Source organism: Ranitomeya variabilis, chromosome 2, assembly GCF_051348905.1.
Source record: "Ranitomeya variabilis isolate aRanVar5 chromosome 2, aRanVar5.hap1, whole genome shotgun sequence".
Classification (NCBI taxonomy): domain Eukaryota; kingdom Metazoa; phylum Chordata; class Amphibia; order Anura; family Dendrobatidae; genus Ranitomeya; species Ranitomeya variabilis.
This window is the reverse complement of record NC_135233.1, coordinates 551,778,239-551,797,268: the sequence shown is the minus strand read 5'-3', so window position 1 is coordinate 551,797,268 and position 19,030 is coordinate 551,778,239. Positions and strand designations below refer to the sequence as shown.

General features: G+C 49.1%; 1 protein-coding gene across 3 annotated transcripts in view; it reads right to left on the bottom strand.

The window, feature by feature from the left end:
- Positions 1 to 15,898, bottom strand: part of LOC143807028 (inactive hydroxysteroid dehydrogenase-like protein 1) — a 47,346-nt gene extending 31,448 nt beyond the window's left edge. For 2 of the 3 annotated variants that reach the window (XR_013221621.1, XM_077288184.1), the window contains exons 1-4: positions 15,784 to 15,898; positions 15,004 to 15,223; positions 13,415 to 13,851; positions 11,216 to 11,434 (exon numbers count right to left, since the gene is read on the bottom strand). Coding sequence is in view for 1 of the 3 variants with exons in the window: in XM_077288184.1 (XP_077144299.1) it covers positions 11,216 to 11,434; positions 13,415 to 13,851; positions 15,004 to 15,223 (876 nt within the window). In the remaining 2 variants the exon portion in view is untranslated. Of the gene's footprint in view, positions 1 to 11,215; positions 11,435 to 13,414; positions 13,852 to 15,003; positions 15,224 to 15,615; positions 15,701 to 15,783 lie in introns of those variants that run through there. The other variant, XR_013221622.1, reaches the window with a different exon arrangement.
- Between the last annotated feature and the right edge of the window lie 3,132 nt (positions 15,899 to 19,030).

Here is a 19,030-nt window from a genome sequence, read left to right as displayed (position 1 = left end):
AGAAACCTGGGAAGGTCAAGTCACTCCCTTTAAAACGGTGATAGACCATGTAACGCAAATGCAGGACCGTATTGCTGCTGTCATGCCCGTTGTTAGGGAACATATGTTACAGGCCCAGGGAGCCCAGAGGCTAAGTTATGATAGAGGCGCCAAGGTCCGTACGTTTGCACCCGGGGATAGGGTGTTGATCCTAATCCCTACGGTGGATAGTAAATTTCTGGCGAAATGGCAGGGCCCCTTTGAGGTCATGGAACGAGTTGGAGAAGTGAACTATAAAGTGCACCAGCCTGGTAAGAGAAAACCAGAACAGATTTATCCTGTGAATCTGATAAAACCCTGGAAAGACCGCGCTGCCCTAACAGCGGATCTGCCCCGTCCGGTTTGCTCACCTACCGTACCGGAGGTGCAGATTGCCGAGACTCTCTCTGAACGACAAAAATCTGAGGTTAAGCAGTTTTTGTTACAGAACCAACAGTTTTTCTCGGAAAAACCTGGCCAGACTAGGCTAGTGAAACATGAGATTGTCACAGAGCCTGGTGTCACAGTTCATGTGAAGCCATACCGGATTCCGGAAGCACGCCGTGAAGCCGTCTCCCGGGAGGTGAAGGCAATGTTGGACTTAGGAGTCATTGAAGAGTCGCACAGCGCCTGGTCCAGTCCAATCATGTTGATACCTAAGCCGGATGGCTCTATACGGTTTTGCAATGACTTTAGGAAACTGAATGCGGTTTCTAAATTTGATGCCTACCGTATGCCCCGGGTCGATGAGTTGATCGATCGGCTGGGTAAAGCCCGATACATTACGACCCTGGATCTAACAAAGGGGTACTGGCAGATCCCTCTGGCCGAGGCAGCCAGAGAGAAGACGGCATTTGCTACACCGGAAGGGCTGTTCCAGTATATCTACATGCCGTTTGGACTTCACGGAGCCCCAGCAACGTTCCAGAGATTGATGGATCGAGTCTTGAGGCCCCACAGGCAGTACGCTTCTGCCTACCTAGACGACATCATAATTTACAGCGTGGACTGGGAAGCTCACCTCCGGAAGGTACAGGCAGTGATTGATGACCTGAGAGACGCAGGCTTAACGGCGAATCCCAAGAAATGTCACATCGGCCTTGAAGAAGCCCGATACTTGGGCTACGTGATTGGCAGAGGAGTGGTTAAACCCCAGATCGACAAAATACAGGCAATTCAGGGCTGGCCGCAACCAGTGAACAAGAAACAAGTTCAAGCTTTCCTGGGCATTGCCGGCTATTATCGCCGGTTCATACCCAACTTTGCGGCCATGGATACCCCCTTGACGGATCTTACCAAAGAGAAGGATTCCGTCATGGTAAAATGGTCCTCAGCGGCTGAAGAGGCCTTCCACAGTCTGAAACGGGCTTTGTGCTCTCAGCCCGTACTAGTAACTCCTGATTTCAGCAGCGAGTTTGTGGTGCAAACTGATGCTTCTGATACTGGTGTCGGAGCTGTACTTTCCCAGGTAAGGGACGGAGTCGAACACCCGGTCCTCTACCTCAGTCGGAAACTGAATGTACATGAGCAGAGGTATGCCGTGATTGAAAAAGAGTGCCTAGCCATCAAATGGGCTCTCGACTCCCTCAAATATTACCTGGCAGGTAGGAAGTTTAGGCTGGTCACGGACCATGCCCCTCTCAAGTGGATGCATCTCCACAAGGACCGTAATAGTCGGGTAACCCGGTGGTTCCTTGCCCTGCAGGCTTACTCTTTCACGGTGGAGCACCGCCCCGGGGTGCAGATGGGGAACGCTGATGCCCTGTCCCGAGTACACTGTTTTGAGAGTATTCTTGCTCGACCTGAGTGGTCTGAGCAGGGGGGGAGGATATGTAAGAGTCATGTCGGTCTGGTAGTCGGGGGCAGGTATATCTCGCCCAGGTATTTGTCCTATGTGAATTAGGCCGCTCAGTATCTTCAGGATACCGAGGGGTTAATAAGTGCAGGAATAAAGGCTGACCAGCTGGAGGTTTCAGGTGTCAGCCTGGGGCACACAGAATGCCTGTCTGTGTGAGACAAACGTGAGTGAGAGCTGTGCTCATGATCTGTGTAATGTTAGCTGGGAGGGAGAAGCCCCCCCAGTTGTTAGATAGCAACGTATTTGTTTAGTTAGCGCCGGACTGGCTAGGATTTATTTTTATGTTTTGTTTTCTGTATTTGCTTTCACTTTAATAAACCTGACCTGAGGTCAGTCAACTTGGAAACCTGCTGTCGCCTCAGAGTTCAATGCACAAACCACGTGACCTTTGACCCCAGCAAAGGCGATCCCGGAGTGTTTTGTCTATATATATATATATATATATATATATATATATATATATATATATATATATATATATATATATATATATATATATATATATATATATATATATATATATATATATCCTTTACTCCCTACCGTCTGTCGTACACACGACTGACATAGTCTTTTAGGGTAGGCGTCTGGCAAAGAGCAGCCACATAGTGCGCACTCCTTATGCTTTACTTTACCAGCGCACTTTTTCCCCTAAGGAAAAAACATGGGAAAAGACTGCATGAGGGCACGTTCACGAAGATCTCTTACCCAGGCAGCAGCGGTAGGTACCGGATTACTGGGGGAGCGAACCGGATCCTTCAGTCTAGACGAAGTCCTGCGACTGGGCTGATCACTGCGTCCTCGGGTCTTCGGCTGGGGGTTAGCATGGGACCTTTCCGAGGCTCTGTCCTGCTCCTGCTCCAGCAGACCGACGGGAGCTTCTGGCTCATCCATTGCTGCACATGGGCTCATTAGCTGCCCTGCAGCCTTCTGTGCAGCTATATACACTATGTTCCAAATTATTATGCAAATTATATTTTTCTCGGATTTTCCTAAATGGTTGGTCCAAATGACAGTCAGTCTAATAAAAGTCATCACCCGTTATAGTATACATCGAATTGTATTGAAGAAACCTCCCAATGATAACAGTATAATCTCCAAAATGAATAAAACCTCGAAATGCACTGTTCCAAATTATTATGCACAGTAGAATTTCTAGACATTTGATATGTTTTAAAGAACTGAAAATGCTCATTTGTGGAATTTGCAGCATTAGGAGGTTACATTCACTGAACAAAAAAGCTATTTAACTCCAAAACATCCTAACAAGCCAAGTTACATGTTAACATAGGAACCTTTATTTGATGTCACCTTCACAATTCTTGCATCCATTGAACTTGTGAGTTTTTGGAGAGTTTCTGCTTGTATTTCTTTGCATGAAGTCAGAATAGCCTCCCAGAGCTGCTGTTTTGATGTGAACGGCCTCCCATTCTCATAGATCTTTTGCTTGATGATACTCCAAAGGTTCTCTATAGGGTTGAGGTCAGGGGAAGATGGTGGCCACAGCATGAGTTTATCTCCTTTTATGCCCGTAGCAGCCAATGACTCAGGTATTCTTTGCAGCATGAGATGGTGCATTGTCATGCATGAAGAGGACTTTGCTCCTGAAGGCACATTTATGCTTTTTATACCATGGAAGAAAGTTGTCAGTCAGAAACTCTATATACTTTGCAGAGATCATTTTCACATCTTCAGGAACTTTAAAGGGCCCTACTAGCTGTTTCCCCATGATTCCGTCCAAAAACATGACTCCTCCACCTCCTTGCTGACGTCGCAGTCTTGTTGGGACATGGTGGCCTTCCACCAACCATCCACTACTCCATCCATCTGGACCATCCAGGGTTGCTCGACACTCATCAGTAAACAAGGCTGTTTGAAAATTAGTCTTCATGTATGTCTGGGCCCACTACAACCGTTTCTGCTTGTGAACACTGTTTAAGGGTGGCCGAATAGTAGGTTTATGAACCAAAGCAAGCCTTTGAAGGATCCTACACCTTGAGGTTCGAGGGACTCCAGAGGCATCAGTGGCTTCAAATATCTGTTTGCTGGTTTGTAATGGCTTTATAGCAGCTGCTCTCTTTATCCGATGAACTTGCCTGGCAGAAACCTTCCTCATTATGCCTTTATCAGCACGAACACGACTGTGCTCAGATTCAGCCACAAATCTCTTAACAGTAAGATGATCACGCTTAAATTTTCAAGAAATATCTAATGTTTTCATCCCTTGACCAAGGCATTGCACTATTTGATGCTTTTCGGCAGCAGAGAGATCCTTTTTCTTTCTCATGTTACTTGAAAACTGTGACCTGCTTAATAATGTGGAACATCATTTTTAAGTAGTTTTCCTTTAATTAGAATCACCTGGAAAACTAATTATCACATGTGTTTAAGATTGATTTCAGTGATCCATTGAGCCCTGAGACACAATGCCATCCATCAGTTTATTTGAAAAACAAAACAATTAAATCATTTTGACACTTAAATCCAATTTGCATAATAACTTGGAACACAGTGTATAGCCTTTCCCCCGGATCCGGATTGTCAGCAGGTGTGTGGCCAAGGGTACCGCCCCCTCCCCGTGTGGCCGCCAGTCCCCCTATAGCCTCCGACCGCCCCCCATGCCGCCGCCATCGCTGCACGAGGCTGCAGCACAGTTTAGGTTTAGGCCCCGCCCCCCTGCCGCGCCACTTCTGGTGCCGGAAAAAGCACACAGGGACGCGTATGGAGGCCGAGGCCCGACCCCGGGGGACTGATTCCAGTGCCGCCGGCCGACCCCACCGCACACCGCCACGCTGAGACCCGCGAACCGGACGACAGACGGCCGCAGGATCTGCAGAGGCACCAGGCTGGCTGAACGGACCCCGGGGGGGGGGGGGGGGGGGGGGGGGGAGGAAAATACTCACCGATGCTGGTCTCTGGAGACGGACATCCTCCGGACTCCGCTCCGCCCACTGTGGTGGAGCCCTACCCGGACCCACCGTGGCGCTTCCAGCGTCCGCACTGCTCAAGGTAGAAGACCCCCTCGCTACCTGGGTCGGACAGCCGGCCTGGGTATTCTCAGATGAAAAAAGTAGAAATCTGTAGGGCATCCTGTCCTCCAGGAACAGGAAACCAACTGATGCGTGGGAGAGGTGCCACCCTTATGTATCTGTAGGTTTCCTGTTCCTGAAGGGCGGATCCCCTCTCTCCCTGGTGCTGTCATGGACGACCGATAAAGAGGAGATAAGGCAAGGTTGGTGGCCCCGGCATCTTCACCTTCGGAAGTATTCCAGGGAATAGGGCGAACTAGGGTGAACCCTAGTGTTAGGGACAGGGAAGGAGCCTCTGGTCCCGGATCACCCGACATCTGAGTTGTGACATCAAGACTGGGCCAAGAAATATCTGAAGATGGATTTTTCAAAGGTTTTATGGACTGATGACAAGGAGAGTGACTGTTGATGGACCAGACGGATGGACCCATGGAAGGATCAGTAATGGGCACAGATCTCCACTTCCACTCAGATGTCAGCAGGGTGGAGGTGGGCACTGCTATGGGCTGGTATTATTAAAGATGGGCTGGTTGGACTTTTTTGCGTTGAAGATGGACTCACAATCAACTCCCAAACCTACGGACAGTTTTTAGAAGACACTATATTGCTCACTGATATATTCTTTTGAAATGTCATAAATGTTTGTTTCTACATTTTGATTCGCTTGGTTATTAATATTCTCACTTTAACAGATGAAAATAAATACGGTAATTGAGATGGAAAATGTGCTTTTTTTAATTTAGTTACATAATAATACTGCACAGTAATAGTTGCCCAATAATTTTGCACACAGATATTCTCCTATGAAAGATAAAATATCACTTGTACTTTCTTAAACATTCAGGTTTATTAACCTTTTGATTTGACTGACAGCATTGTAGTTGTTCAATAATAAAATTACGGTAATCATAAAATTACAAATTGCCTAATATTTATGCGAACAGTGTATTCCCGCCACCCCACCCCCTCAAGTATTGTGAGTTTTTATTTTTTAATCCACCACACTGTTCCACACTGTCTATATAAAGTGTTCACACATTAATGAACTCACACATTATTCGGGGGCATGGCTCACACATTATTCGGGGGGCATGGCTCACACATTATTCGGGGGCGTGGCTCACACATTATTTGGGGGCGTGGCCCACACATTAATGGGGGCGTGGCTCACACATTAACCCCTTCCCGACCCATGACGCCACGTAGGCGTCATGAAAACCCGTGCCAATCCGACCCATGACGCCTATGTGGCGTCATGGAATGATCGCGTCCCTGCAGATCGGGTGAAGGGGTTAACTCCTATTTTACCCGATCTGCAGGGAGAGGGGGAGTGGTACTTCAGCCCAGGGGGGGTGGCTTCACCCCCCCGTGGCTACGATCGCTCTGATTGGCTGTTGAAAGTGAAACTGCCAATCAGAGCGATTTGTAATATTTCACCTAAAAAACTGGTGAAATATTACAATCCAGCCATGGCCGATGCTGCAATACCATCGGCCATGGCTGGAAAACCTGAAGTGACCCCCCCCCACCCCACCGATCGCCCCCCCAGTGCTCCGTTATGGGGTCCGGTCCCCTCCGTCCTGTGCTCCGCTCCCCCGTCCTCCTGCCCGCTCCCCCCCTGCTCCTATGTCACCCCCCCCTTATACTTACCGAGGCTCCCAGTGTCGGTCTGTCTCCTCGCTGGGCGCCGCCATCTTCCAAAATGGCGGGCGCATGCTCAGTGCGCCCGCCGAATCTGACGGCCGGCAGATTCATTACAAGTACATTTTGATCGCTGTGGTAGGTTCTATCACAGCGATCAAAATAAAAAAATAATAAATAAACCCCCCCCCCTTTATCACCCCCCATAGGTAGGGACAATAATAAAATAAAGAAAATATTTTTTTTTCTTTTTCCACTAGGGTTAGGGTTAGAACTAGGGTTAGAACTAGGGGTAGGGTTACGGGTAGGGTTAGGGTTAGGGGTAGGGTTATGGCATGTGCACACAGAGCGGATCGGCAGCGGATCGGCCGCGGATCGGCCGCGGATCCGCAGCGGATCAGCAGCGGATCCGCAGCGGATCCGCAGCGGATCCGCAGCGGATCCGCAGCGGATTGGCCGCGGATCGGCAGCGGATTGGCAGCGGATTGGCCGCGGATCGGCAGCGGATTGGCAGCGGATTGGCCGCGGATCCGCAGCGGATTGGCCGCGGATCCGCCGCGGATTGGCCGCGGATCCGCAGCGGATTGGCCGCTGTGCCCATGGTGCGGAAAATTCCGTGCAGAAACGCTGCGTTGTATTTTCCGCAGCATGTCAATTCTTTGTGCGGATTCCGCAGCGTTTTACACCTGTTCCTCAATAGGAATCCGCAGGTGAAATCCGCACAAAAAAACACCGGAAATCTGCTGTAAATCCGCAGGTAAAACGCAGTGCCTTTTGCCTGCAGATTTTTCAAAAATCGTGCGGAAAAATCTCACACGAATCCGCAACGTGGGCACATAGCCTTAGGGTTAGGGTTGGAATTAGAGTTAGGGTTGGAATTAGGGCTAGGGTTTGAAATAGGGTTAAGATTAGGCTTGTGGTTAGGGTTACGGATAGGGTTAGGGGTGTGTTGGGGTTACAGTTGTGGTTAGGGTTGGGATTAGGGTTACGGTTGGGATTAGGGTTAGGATTAGGGTTGGAATTAGGGTTACGGGTGTGTTGCGGTTAGGGTTGTGGTTAGGGGTGTGTTGGGGTTAGGGTTGTGATTAGGGTTATGGCTACAGTTGGGATTAGGATTAGGGGTGTGTTGGGGTTAGTGTTGAAGTTAGAATTGAGGGGTTTCCACTGTTTAGGCACATCAGGGGTCTCCAAACGCAACATGGCGCCACCATTGATTCCAGCCAATCTTGCGTTCAAAAAGTCAAATGGTGCTCCCGCCCTTCCAAGCCCCGACGTGCGCCCAAACAGTGGTTTACCCCCACATTTGGGGTACCAGCGTACTCAGGACAAACTGGGCAACAACTGTTGGGGTCCAATTTCTCCTGTTACCCTTGCAAAAATAAAAAATTACTTGCTAAAACATAATTTTTGAGGAAAGAACAATTATTTTTTATTTTCACGGCTCTGCGTTATAAACTTCTGTGAAGCACTTGGGGGTTGACAGTGCTCACCACACATCTAGATTAGTTCCTTCGGGGGTCTAGTTTCCAAAATGGGGTCACTTGTGGGGTGTTTCTACTGTTTAGGCACATCAGGGGCTCTGCAAACGTAACATGATGCCCGCAGACCATTCCATCAAAGTCTGCATTCCAAAACGTCACTACTTCCCTTCCGAGCCCCGGCATGTGCCCAAACAGTGGTTTACCCCCACATATGGGGTATCAGCGTACTCAGGAGAAACTGGACAACAACTTTTGAGGTCCAATTTCTCCTGTTACTCTTGCAAAAATAAAAAATTCTGGGCTAAAAAAATATTTTTGAGGAAAGGAAACACATTTATTATTTTCACGGCTCTGCGTTATAAACTTCTGTGAAGCACTTGGGGGTTCAAAGTGCTCACCACACATCTAGATTAGTTCCTTGGGAGGTCTAGTTTCCAAAATGGGGTCACTTGTGCAGGAGCTCCAATGTTTAGGCACACAGGGGCTCTCCAAACGCGACATGGTGTCCGCTAATGATTGGAGCTAATTTTCCATTCAAAAAGCCAAATGGCGTGCCTTCCCTTCCGAGCCCTGCCGTGCGCCCAAACAGTGGTTTACCCCCACATATGGGGTATCATCGTACTCAGGACAAACTGGACAACAACATTTGGGGTCCAATTTCTCCTATTACCCTTGGGAAAATAAAAAATTCTGGGCTAAAAATCATTTTTGAGGAAAGAAAAATTATTTTATTTTCACGGCTCTGCGTTATAAACTTCTGTGAAGCACCTGGGGGTTATAAGTGTTCACTATGCATCTAGATAAGTTCCTTGGGGGGTCTAGTTTCCAAAATGGGGTCACTTGTAGGGGAGCTCCAATGTTTAGGCACACGGGCTCTCCAAACGCGACATGGTGTCCGCTAACGATTGGAGCTAATTTTCCATTCAAAAAGTCAAATGGCACGCCTCCCCTTCCGAGCCTTGCCGTGCACCCAAACAGTGGTTTACCCCCACATGTGAGGTATTGGTGTACTCAGGAGAAATTGCCCAACAAAATTTAGGATCCATTTTATCCTGTTGCCCATGTGAAAATGAAAAAATTGAGGCTAAAATAATTTTCTTGTGAAAAAAAAGTACTTTTTCATTTTTACGGATCAATTTGTGAAGCACCTGGGGGTTTAAAGTGCTCACTATGCTTCTAGATAAGTTCCTTGGGGGGTCTAGTTTCCAAAATGTGGTCACTTGTGGGGGAGCTCCAATGTTTAGGCACACGGGGGCTCTCCAAACGCGACATGGTGTCCGCTAAAGATTGGAGCCAATTTTTCATTCAAAAAGTCAAATGGCGCTCCTTCCCTTCCGAGCCCTGCCGTGCGCCCAAACAGTGGTTTACCCCCACATATGAGGTATCAGCGTACTCAGGACAAATTGGACAACGTCCCTGGTCCAGTTTCTCCTTTTACCCTTGGGAAAATAAAAAAATTGTTGCTAAAAGATCATTTTTGTGACTAAAAAGTTAAATGTTCATTTTTTACTTCCATGTTGCTTCTGCTGCTGTGAAACACCTGAAGGGTTAATAAACTTCTTGAATGTGGTTTTGAGCACCTTGAGGGGTGCAGTTTTTAGAATGGTGTCACTTTTGGGTATTTTCAGCCATATAGAACCCTCAAAATGACTTCAAATGTGAGGTGGTCCCTAAAAAAAATGGTTTTGTAAATTTTGTTGTAAAAATGAGAAATCACTGGTCAAATTTTAACCCTTATAACTTCCTAGCAAAAAAAAAATTGTTTCCAAAATTGTGCTGATGTAAAGTAGACATGTGGGAAACGTTATTTATTAACTATTTTGTGTCACATAACTCTCTGGTTTAACAGAATAAAAATAAAAAATGTGAAAATTGCGAAATTTTCAAATTTTTTGCCAAATTTCCGTTTTTTTCACAAATAAACTCAGAAATTATCGACCTAAATTTACCACTAACATGAAGCCCAATATGTCACGAAAAAACAGTCTCAGAACCGCTAGGATCCGTTGAAGCGTTCCTGAGTTATTACCTCATAAAGGGACACTGGTCAGAATTGCAAAAAACGGCAAGGTCATTAAGGCCAAAATAGGCTGGGTCATGAAGGGGTTAATGGGGGCGTGGCTCACACATTATTGGGGGCGTGGCTCACACATTATTGGGGGCGTGGCTCACACATTATTGGGGGCGTGGCTCACACATTATTGGGGGCGTGGCTCACACATTATTGGGGGCGTGGCTCACACATTATTTGGGGGCGTGGCTCACATTAATGGGGGCGAGACTCACATTATTTGGGGCATTGCTCACACATTATTTGGGGGTATGGCTCACACATTTGGGGCGTGGCTCACACATTTGGGGCGTGGTTCACACATTATTGGGGAGTGTGGCTCACACATTATTTGGGGACTGTCTCACACACTATTTGGGGGCGTGGCTCACACATTATTTGGGGCATTGCTCACACATTATTTGGGGGTGTGGCTCACACATTTGGGGCGTGGTTCACACATTATTGGGGAGTGTGGCTCACACATTATTTGGGGACTGTCTCACACACTATTTGGGGGCATGGCTCACACACTATTTGTGGTGTTGCTCACACATGATTTGGGGCAAGCTCACACATTTGGAGGCGAGGCTCACACATTATTTGGGGGTGTGGCTCACACATTATTGGGGGGTGTGGGTGACATTATTTGTGGCGTGGCTCATACTTATTTGGGGGCATGGCTCACACATTATTTTGGGGCGTGGGTCACACACTATTTGGGGGGCGTGACTCAAATTATTTGGGGCATGTCTAACACATTATTCGGGGGCGTGGCTCACACTTTATTTGGGGGCGTGTTGTAAGCTACTCTACTCTATCAGCAATGCACCCTTGTATGGTCCATAAAAAGTTGCACTAATTACAAAGGCTCATATCTCTGGAACCACATGGCGGATTTTGAAAAAACAAAAAATAGAGTACTCAGAGGAACAATGGGAATACTGTAAAATAAGAGCAAAAACTAGTCCATTTTGACCTGATGATTGGTCCACTTTAAGGGGTGAGGTCCCTTCCCTTTAATAAATTGCTTTTTCAAACAAAATGCTTCAGGAAAGTACAGTAAAGTAACACTTCTAACATTTACATAAATGGAGCAAAAAAGGACATACTGGTATACCAGCTAAATATAAGCTACCTGTAAAGAATGAGCCCAATATCCTGTGGTCCTGATAGAGAACCCCAATGTTCTCACAGCATGACGGGCATAAACTTCAGGAGATGGGGCAAACAGTGATAAGGGTCCGTAAGATGATGTAGATTTGCTTCCCACACAAAAAGGAGTCAAGCACTGCACAAATATCCCACAGGAGGACACCTCAGAAGCCAGCTGTCGGCTGAAGGTTTCCAGATGAGCCTGGAGGAGGAAAAGTGCCACATTTACATGGGGAGAATTCAATGTCTAACATGACTAACGTGGGGATTCTATGGGGAGAACATGGGGATTCTGTGGGGGTGAACATGGGGATTCTATGGGGAGAACATGGGGATTCTCTATGGGGAGAACATGGGGATTCTATGGGGGTGAACATGGGGATTCTATGAGGGTGAACATGGGGATTCTATGAGGGTGAACATGGGGATTCTAAGGGGTGAACATGGGATTCTATGGGGAGAACATGGGATTCTATGGGGTCAACATGGGGATTCTATGGGGGGGGGGAACATGGGGATTCTATGGGGGGGAACATGGGGATTCTATGGGGGGGAACATGGGGATTCTATGGGGGGGAACATGGGGATTCTATGGGGGGGAACATGGGGATTCTATGGGGGGGAACATGGGGATTCTATGGGGGGGAACATGGGGATTCTATGGGGGGGGAACATGGGGATTCTATGGGGGGGGAACATGGGGATTCTATGGGGGGGAACATGGGGATTCTATGGGGGGGAACATGGGGATTCTATGGGGGGGAACATGGGGATTCTATGGGGGGGAACATGGGGATTCTATGGGGGGGGGAACATGGGGATTCTATGGGGGGGAACATGGGGATTCTATGGGGGGGAACATGGGGATTCTATGGGGGGGAACATGGGGATTCTATGGGGGGGAACATGGGGATTCTATGGGGGGGAACATGGGGATTCTATGGGGGGGAACATGGGGATTCTATGGGGGGGAACATGGGGATTCTATGGGGGGGGGACATGGGGATTCTATGGGGGGGAACATGGGGATTCTATGGGGGGGAACATGGGGATTCTATGGGGGGGAACATGGGGATTCTATGGGGGGGAACATGGGGATTCTATGGGGGGGAACATGGGGATTCTATGGGGGGGAACATGGGGATTCTATGGGGGGGGGGAACATGGGGATTCTATGGTGTGAACATGGGATTCTATGGGGTCAACATGGGGATTCTATGGGGGGGAACATGGGGATTCTATGGGGTGGAACATGGGGATTCTATGGGGTGGAACATGGGGATTCTATGGGGGGAACATGGGGATTCTATGGGGGGGAACATGGGGATTCTATGGGGGGGAACATGGGGATTCTATGGGGGTGACATGGGGATTCTATGAGGGTGACATGGGGATTCTATGGGGGTGACATGGGGATTCTATGGGGGTGACATGGGGATTCTATGGGGGTGACATGGGGATTCTATGGGGGTGACATGGGGATTCTATGGGGGTGACATGGGGATTCTATGGGGGTGAACATGGGGATTCTATGGGGGTCAACATGGGGACTCTACGGGGTGAACATGGGGAGACTGTGGGACTCATGCAGTTTATAGGGAGGCTGTGTGGGGCCTCTTGCAGTATATGAGGAAACTGGGGCTCACGCAGTACATGGGGAGGCTTTGTGGGCCACATGCTGTACATGGGGAGGCTGTGTGGGGCTCATGCTGTACATGGGGAGGCTGTGTGGGGCTCATGCTGTAAATGGAAAGGCTGTGTGGGGCTCATGCAGTATATAAGGGGCTGTGTGGGGGTTCAAAGTTACATAGGGGGGTGTCAGCATACAATTATGTTCAATAATAAGTGATACAATTAATATTAATAAATTAATACGGAGTAGAATTAATTTCAAGCTATTAGTTCGGCCCTCCACAACACTCATGGTCTCTCATGTGGCCCCTCGGGAAAATTAATTGCCCACCCCTGGGCTAGAGTACTGCCCTATGCACTCGCTCACCTGACACGGGGCATGGGGAGGCGCTGCTGAGCTGGATAGGCGGGGATCGCACACATTTTACTCCTATTATTAGGACATGTGACTTTTTTTAGTCCCATGAAGTGACATGAACGTCCACTTGTTTGATCACTTTTTCTATACGACCGTTCTGCTGTAGAGCGGCCGTGTGAGGGACATACTCACCTTACAAGCAGCTGTGTGGGGGCCACTCGTGCCGCCAGATGCCGGTATCACATTGATGATGGCTCCTCGCTTCTTCTGCACCATTCCGGGGAGCACCACGTGCGCCATCATCACAGCCGCAGCTATGTTGACATGAAGGGTCTCCCAAACTTTATCCTCTGGAACCTCAACGACCCGCTGTGGACCCTCGGCGAACATGCCAACATTATTCACTAAAATACCGACATCCAAACTCCTTAATGTTTCCCTAATGCAAGGATACACCTCACGACCCAGGCTGAAATCGACCTCGATAAAGGTGGTATTAACTCCGTAAGTTCCACTGAGGGCCTCGGAAACCCTGCGCAGCTGCGCCCTATCGCTGCAGATCAGCAGCACATTCATGCCGCGCTTCGCCAGCTCTTCCGCATAAGCTTTGCCAATGCTATTGGTGGCACCTAGGAGGAAAATGGAAAAAAAAATCAGCCTGCATCCTCCTTACATTTCTCTTTTCCTACAGTCAGATTTTTCGGATTTAGTCCTAACCATGCCCCTGGGCAAACTCTCACTCTAGAAGTCAGACCTTCTAGGATGGCACCAAGATCACTTCTGACAACAACTTTTATTTGGTGCTCACAAGTCTGAGCTCATTAAATAAAAAGGACACCCCACATTGGTGGAGGTACTAGTTATGGCCCCCACATTGGTGGAGGGACTCGCTGTGGCCCTCACATTGGTGGAGGGACTCGTTACGGCCCCCACATTGGTGGAGGTACTCGTTATGGCCCCCGCATTGGTGGAGGTACTCGTTATGGCCCCCGCATTGGTGGAGGTACTCGTTATGGCCCCCACATTAGTGAAGGCACTCGTTATGGCCCCCGCATTGGTGGAGGGACTCGCTGTGGCCCCCACATTGGTGGAGGGACTCGTTACGGCCCCCACATTGGTGGAGGTACTCGTTATGGCCCCCGCATTGGTGGAGGTACTCGTTATGGCCCCCGCATTGGTGGAGGTACTCGTTATGGCCCCCACATTAGTGGAGGTACTCGTTATGGCCCCCGCATTGGTGGAGGTACTCGTTATGGCCCCCGCATTGGTGGAGGTACTCGTTATGGCCCCCGCATTGGTGGAGGTACTTGTTATGGCCCCCACATTAGTGGAGGTACTCGTTATGGCCCCCGCATTGGTGGAGGTACTCGTTATGGCCCCCGCATTGGTGGAGGTACTCGTTATGGCCCCCGCATTGGTGGAGGTACTCGTTATGGCCCCCACATTAGTGGAGGTACTCGTTATGGCCCCCGCATTGGTGGAGGTACTCGTTATGGCCCCCACATTAGTGGAGGTACTCGTTATGGCCCCCGCATTGGTGGAGGTACTCGTTATGGCCCCCGCATTGGTGGAGGTACTCGTTATGGCCCCCACATTGGACTATAATTGGCAGCCAGCCCCCTCTCTGTGGCTTCCCCTGGTATCCGGGCCTCTGACAGTGGGACATCAGTGATGCTTTGATAATGAAAGTCTATTAGTAAATTGTAGAAATGTTAATTTTTAACATATGTAAACCATTTAGTATCTTCCGCTGTGATAAGTGAGCCGAGTTTACGACTTACCAGTCACCACGGCCCATTCTCCATACTGCTGGACAAGGTCCTTCTTACGGAGCAGGCATGGGGCAACATGGAGCTGGATCAGGCTGTAGCAATCACACAAGATGCACAGGCCTGTCCGAGCCGTGTACAGGGCGCCAACCACAGCCCAAAACTCCAACTGGTGATGACAGGATCTGGCCACTTCTCTGTATAAAAGATGAAAGCTGTCCACTGCCGCCATCTGAAAGAAATCATACATTCCGGTAAACCACATTACAGAAAAGATCTGCACACAAAGTTGTTTTTACTGCCTAATCAGACCCTTTTTGTGTACCCCAATATACAGTGCAGGGATACAGCACATTAATGAGACTTCTATACATCCCACCACTGTGCCTGTAGAGCGCAGACTCTGGAGGCAGATCATGGGAGCACAGCCGCTACAGGCCCCATCAGTAGTGACCCGCTATCCTGCGCACAGCCCCCCTCAGCATGCCACCCTGCTGCCCCCTGTGCTGTTTCCATTACTCCCATTCACTCCTATGGGGATATGAAAATAACCGTTGCACAGCAGCCTCCATGGACTCCAGCACCTGTGGTAATAACCCCTAGTGACACAGTAATAGCACACACAGGACTGGTTACTATGGGAACCTTCCATCTACTTCTCTGGTTGTAATCTCACGACATTCTGGTTATTTTACGTGCAAAACAAGAGTGGCGTTGCCCATAGTAACCACTAAAGCCTGCCCCAGGCCATACAGTCACGTGTCTACTCTACACTGAGGAGGGCGCGCTGACCTGCACTTGTGGTAGAGGCTGAATCCAAGTGGCCCGGACCCAGGAGGACCTCTGCTGACGTCACGCCTATGTGACCATGTGTGGGGATGATGTCACAGGAAGGGGCGGCGCCTCTTCATCAATAGCGTAGAGCAGGCACGAGGAAGCTGCGGGTGTTGTGGCGGGAGCTGGAGTGGTTTGGGGTCACAGATCAGGTAAGTGGATGTTCGTGCACGTGCTTGGGGTCTCCCTGGTGAAAGGAATGATGTTTACATGGGACTGAGTGCTGGAGGTCTGCCTGGGGAACGGAGTGATGCTTGCGTGGGACTGCGTGCTGGAGGTCTGCCTGGGGAACGGAGTGATGCTTGCATGGGACTGCGAGCTAGAGGTCTGCCTGGGGAAAGCAATGCTGCTTGCATGGGACTGCGTGCTGGAGGTCTGCTTGGGGAACGGAGTGATTCTTGCATGGGACTGCGTGCTGGAGGTCTGCCTGGGGAAAGGAATGCTGCTTGCATGGGACTGCGTGCTGGAGGTCTGCCTGTGGAACGTAATGGTGCTTGCATGGGACTGCGTGCTGGAGGTCTGCCTGGGGAACGTAATGGTGCTTGCATGGGACTGCGTGCTGGGGGTCTGCCTGGGGAAAGGAATTATGCTTGCATGGGACTGCGTACTGGAGGTCTGCCTGGGGAAAGAAATGATGCTTGCATGGGACTGCATGCTGGAGGTCTGCCTGGGGAAAGGAAGCTTGCATGGGACTGCGTGCTGGAGGTCTGCCTGGGGAACGGAATGGTGCTTGCATGGGACTGTGTGCTGGAGGTCTGCCTGGGGAAAGGATGCTTGCCTGGGGAAAGGATGCTTGCATGGGACTGCGTGCTGGAGGTCTGCCTGGGGAAAGGATACTTGCATGGGACTGCGTGCTGGAGGTCTGCCTGAGGAAACATGATGCTTGCATGGGACTGCGTGCTGGGGGTCTGCCTGGGGAATGGAATGATGCTTGCATGGGACTGCGTGCTGGGGGTCTGCCTGGGGAATGGAATGGTGCTTGCATGGGACTGCGTGCTGGGGGTCTGCCTGGGGAATGGAATGGTGCTTGCATGGGGCTGCGTGCTGGAGGTCTGCCTGGGGAAAGGAACGATGCTTGTATGGGACTGCATACTGGGGGTCTGCCTGGGGAAAGAAATGATGCTTGTATGGGACTGCATACTGGGGGTCTGCCTGGGGAAAGAAATGATGCTTGCATGGGACTGCATACTGGGGATCTGCCTGGGGAAAGGAACGATGCTTGTATGGGACTGCGTACTGGGGGTCTGGCTGGGGAAAGAAATGATGCTTGCATGGGACTGGGGATCTGCCTGGGGAAAGGAACGATGCTTGTATGGGACTGCATACTTGGGGGCTCCCTGGTGAAAGGAATGATGCTTACATGGGACTGAGTGCTGAAAGTCTGCCTGGGGAACGTAATGGTGCTTGCATGGGACTGCGTGCTGGAGGTCTGCCTGGGGAACGTAATGGTGCTTGCATGGGACTGCGTGCTGGGGGTCTGCCTGGGGAACGAGGCTGAAGTTGGTTTCTTATTCGGCAATTTTTTTCTTTTCTGTTTTTTTATAGGTTTAACAACAACCAATAATATCACAATAATGACATACGATGCAGCGAGGCGCCCTGATGTGAATATACTTCTACAAACATTATAAAACTGGCACCAAAGTGGGCACCGAAGGGCGTTAATGAAAGGGTTAAATGCCTTTGGGCCGCTGATCTCACACTGCAGACATATAGAACAGGGAGCCCCGCATCAAACCCAGGACCCTCCAGCCTGGCCCAAATGGGTTCTGGGCATTAGACTAGCATCAGAGTGGGCAGACAGATGATTTTCCCAGAATTGAATAAGCAGCTGGTGTATTTCAGGGGTTAAATGCCTGTGGGCCGCTGATCTCACACTAACAATACACATTGATCTCACACTAGGGGTACACATGTATATTCTTAGTGGGAGATCAGTGGCCCAAAGTCATTTAACCCCTTTCTGCCAGCAGACGGAATAGTACGTCAGCTGGCAGTATCCCCTGCTTTGAGGTGGGCTCTGGCGGTGAGCCCACCTCAGAGCCTCAACATGTCAGCTGTTTTCTACAGCTGACATGGGCGCGAGCGGAATCGCGATCTGCCCGCGGCCATTAACTAGTTAAATGCCGCTGGCAAACTCTGACAGTGCCATTTAACAAGCGCCACCGGCCGCGTGGCTGGAAGTACTCGCACTGCTGACCCCCGTCACATGATCGGGGGGTCATTGGTGCGTTGCCATCACAACCAGAGGTCTCCTCGAGATCTCTATGGAGGTTGGTCTATGGTTGTTGATGGCAGATTGTTATTAGCACCACCCTGTGGTCGGCGCTCATAGCAAGCCTGTACTTCTGCTGCATAGAGGTGATCTGTGTAGCAGTCAGTCGAGTTGTGCCAGCTTCTAGAGGCTATTGAAGCATGCCAAAAGTTAAAAAAAAAAAAAAATTAAAATATATAAAAGTTCAAATCACCCCCCCCCCTTTCGCCCCAATCAAAATAAAACAATAAAAAAAAAAAAAATCAAACCTACACATATTTAGTATCGCCGAGTTCAGAATCGCCCGATCTATCAATAAACAAAAAAAGGATTAACCTGATTGCTAAATAGAGTAGCGAAAAAAAAATCAAACCGCCAAAATTAAGTTTTTTTGGTCACCGCGACATTGCATTAAAATGCAATAATGGGCGATCAAAAGAACGTATCTGCACCACAATGGTATAATTAAAAACACCAGCTCGGCACAAAAAAAATAAGCCCTCACCCAACCCGAGATCACGAAAAATTGAGACATTACGGGTATTGGAAAATTGCGCAATTTCTTCCTTAATTTTTTTTTTTTTTTTTTAGCAAAGCTTGGAATTTTTTTCACCACTTAGACAATAAATAACCTAGACATGTTTGGTGTCTATGAACTCGTAATGACCTGGAGAATCATACTGGCAGGTCAGTTTTAGCATTTAGTGAACCTAGCAAAAAAGCCAAACAAAAAACAAGTGTGAGACTGCACTTTTTTTGCAATTTCATTGCACTTGGAATTTTTTTCCCGTTTTCTGTTACACGACATGGTAAAACCAATGGTATCGTTCAAAAGTACAGCTCCGGGGGTGAAGGGGTTCACCCATTAAAAACACAAGTTACTTATTCAAATGGCCAAAATCGACTGTCTGCCCACTTTGATGCCAAGAACCCATTTGGACCAGGCTGGAG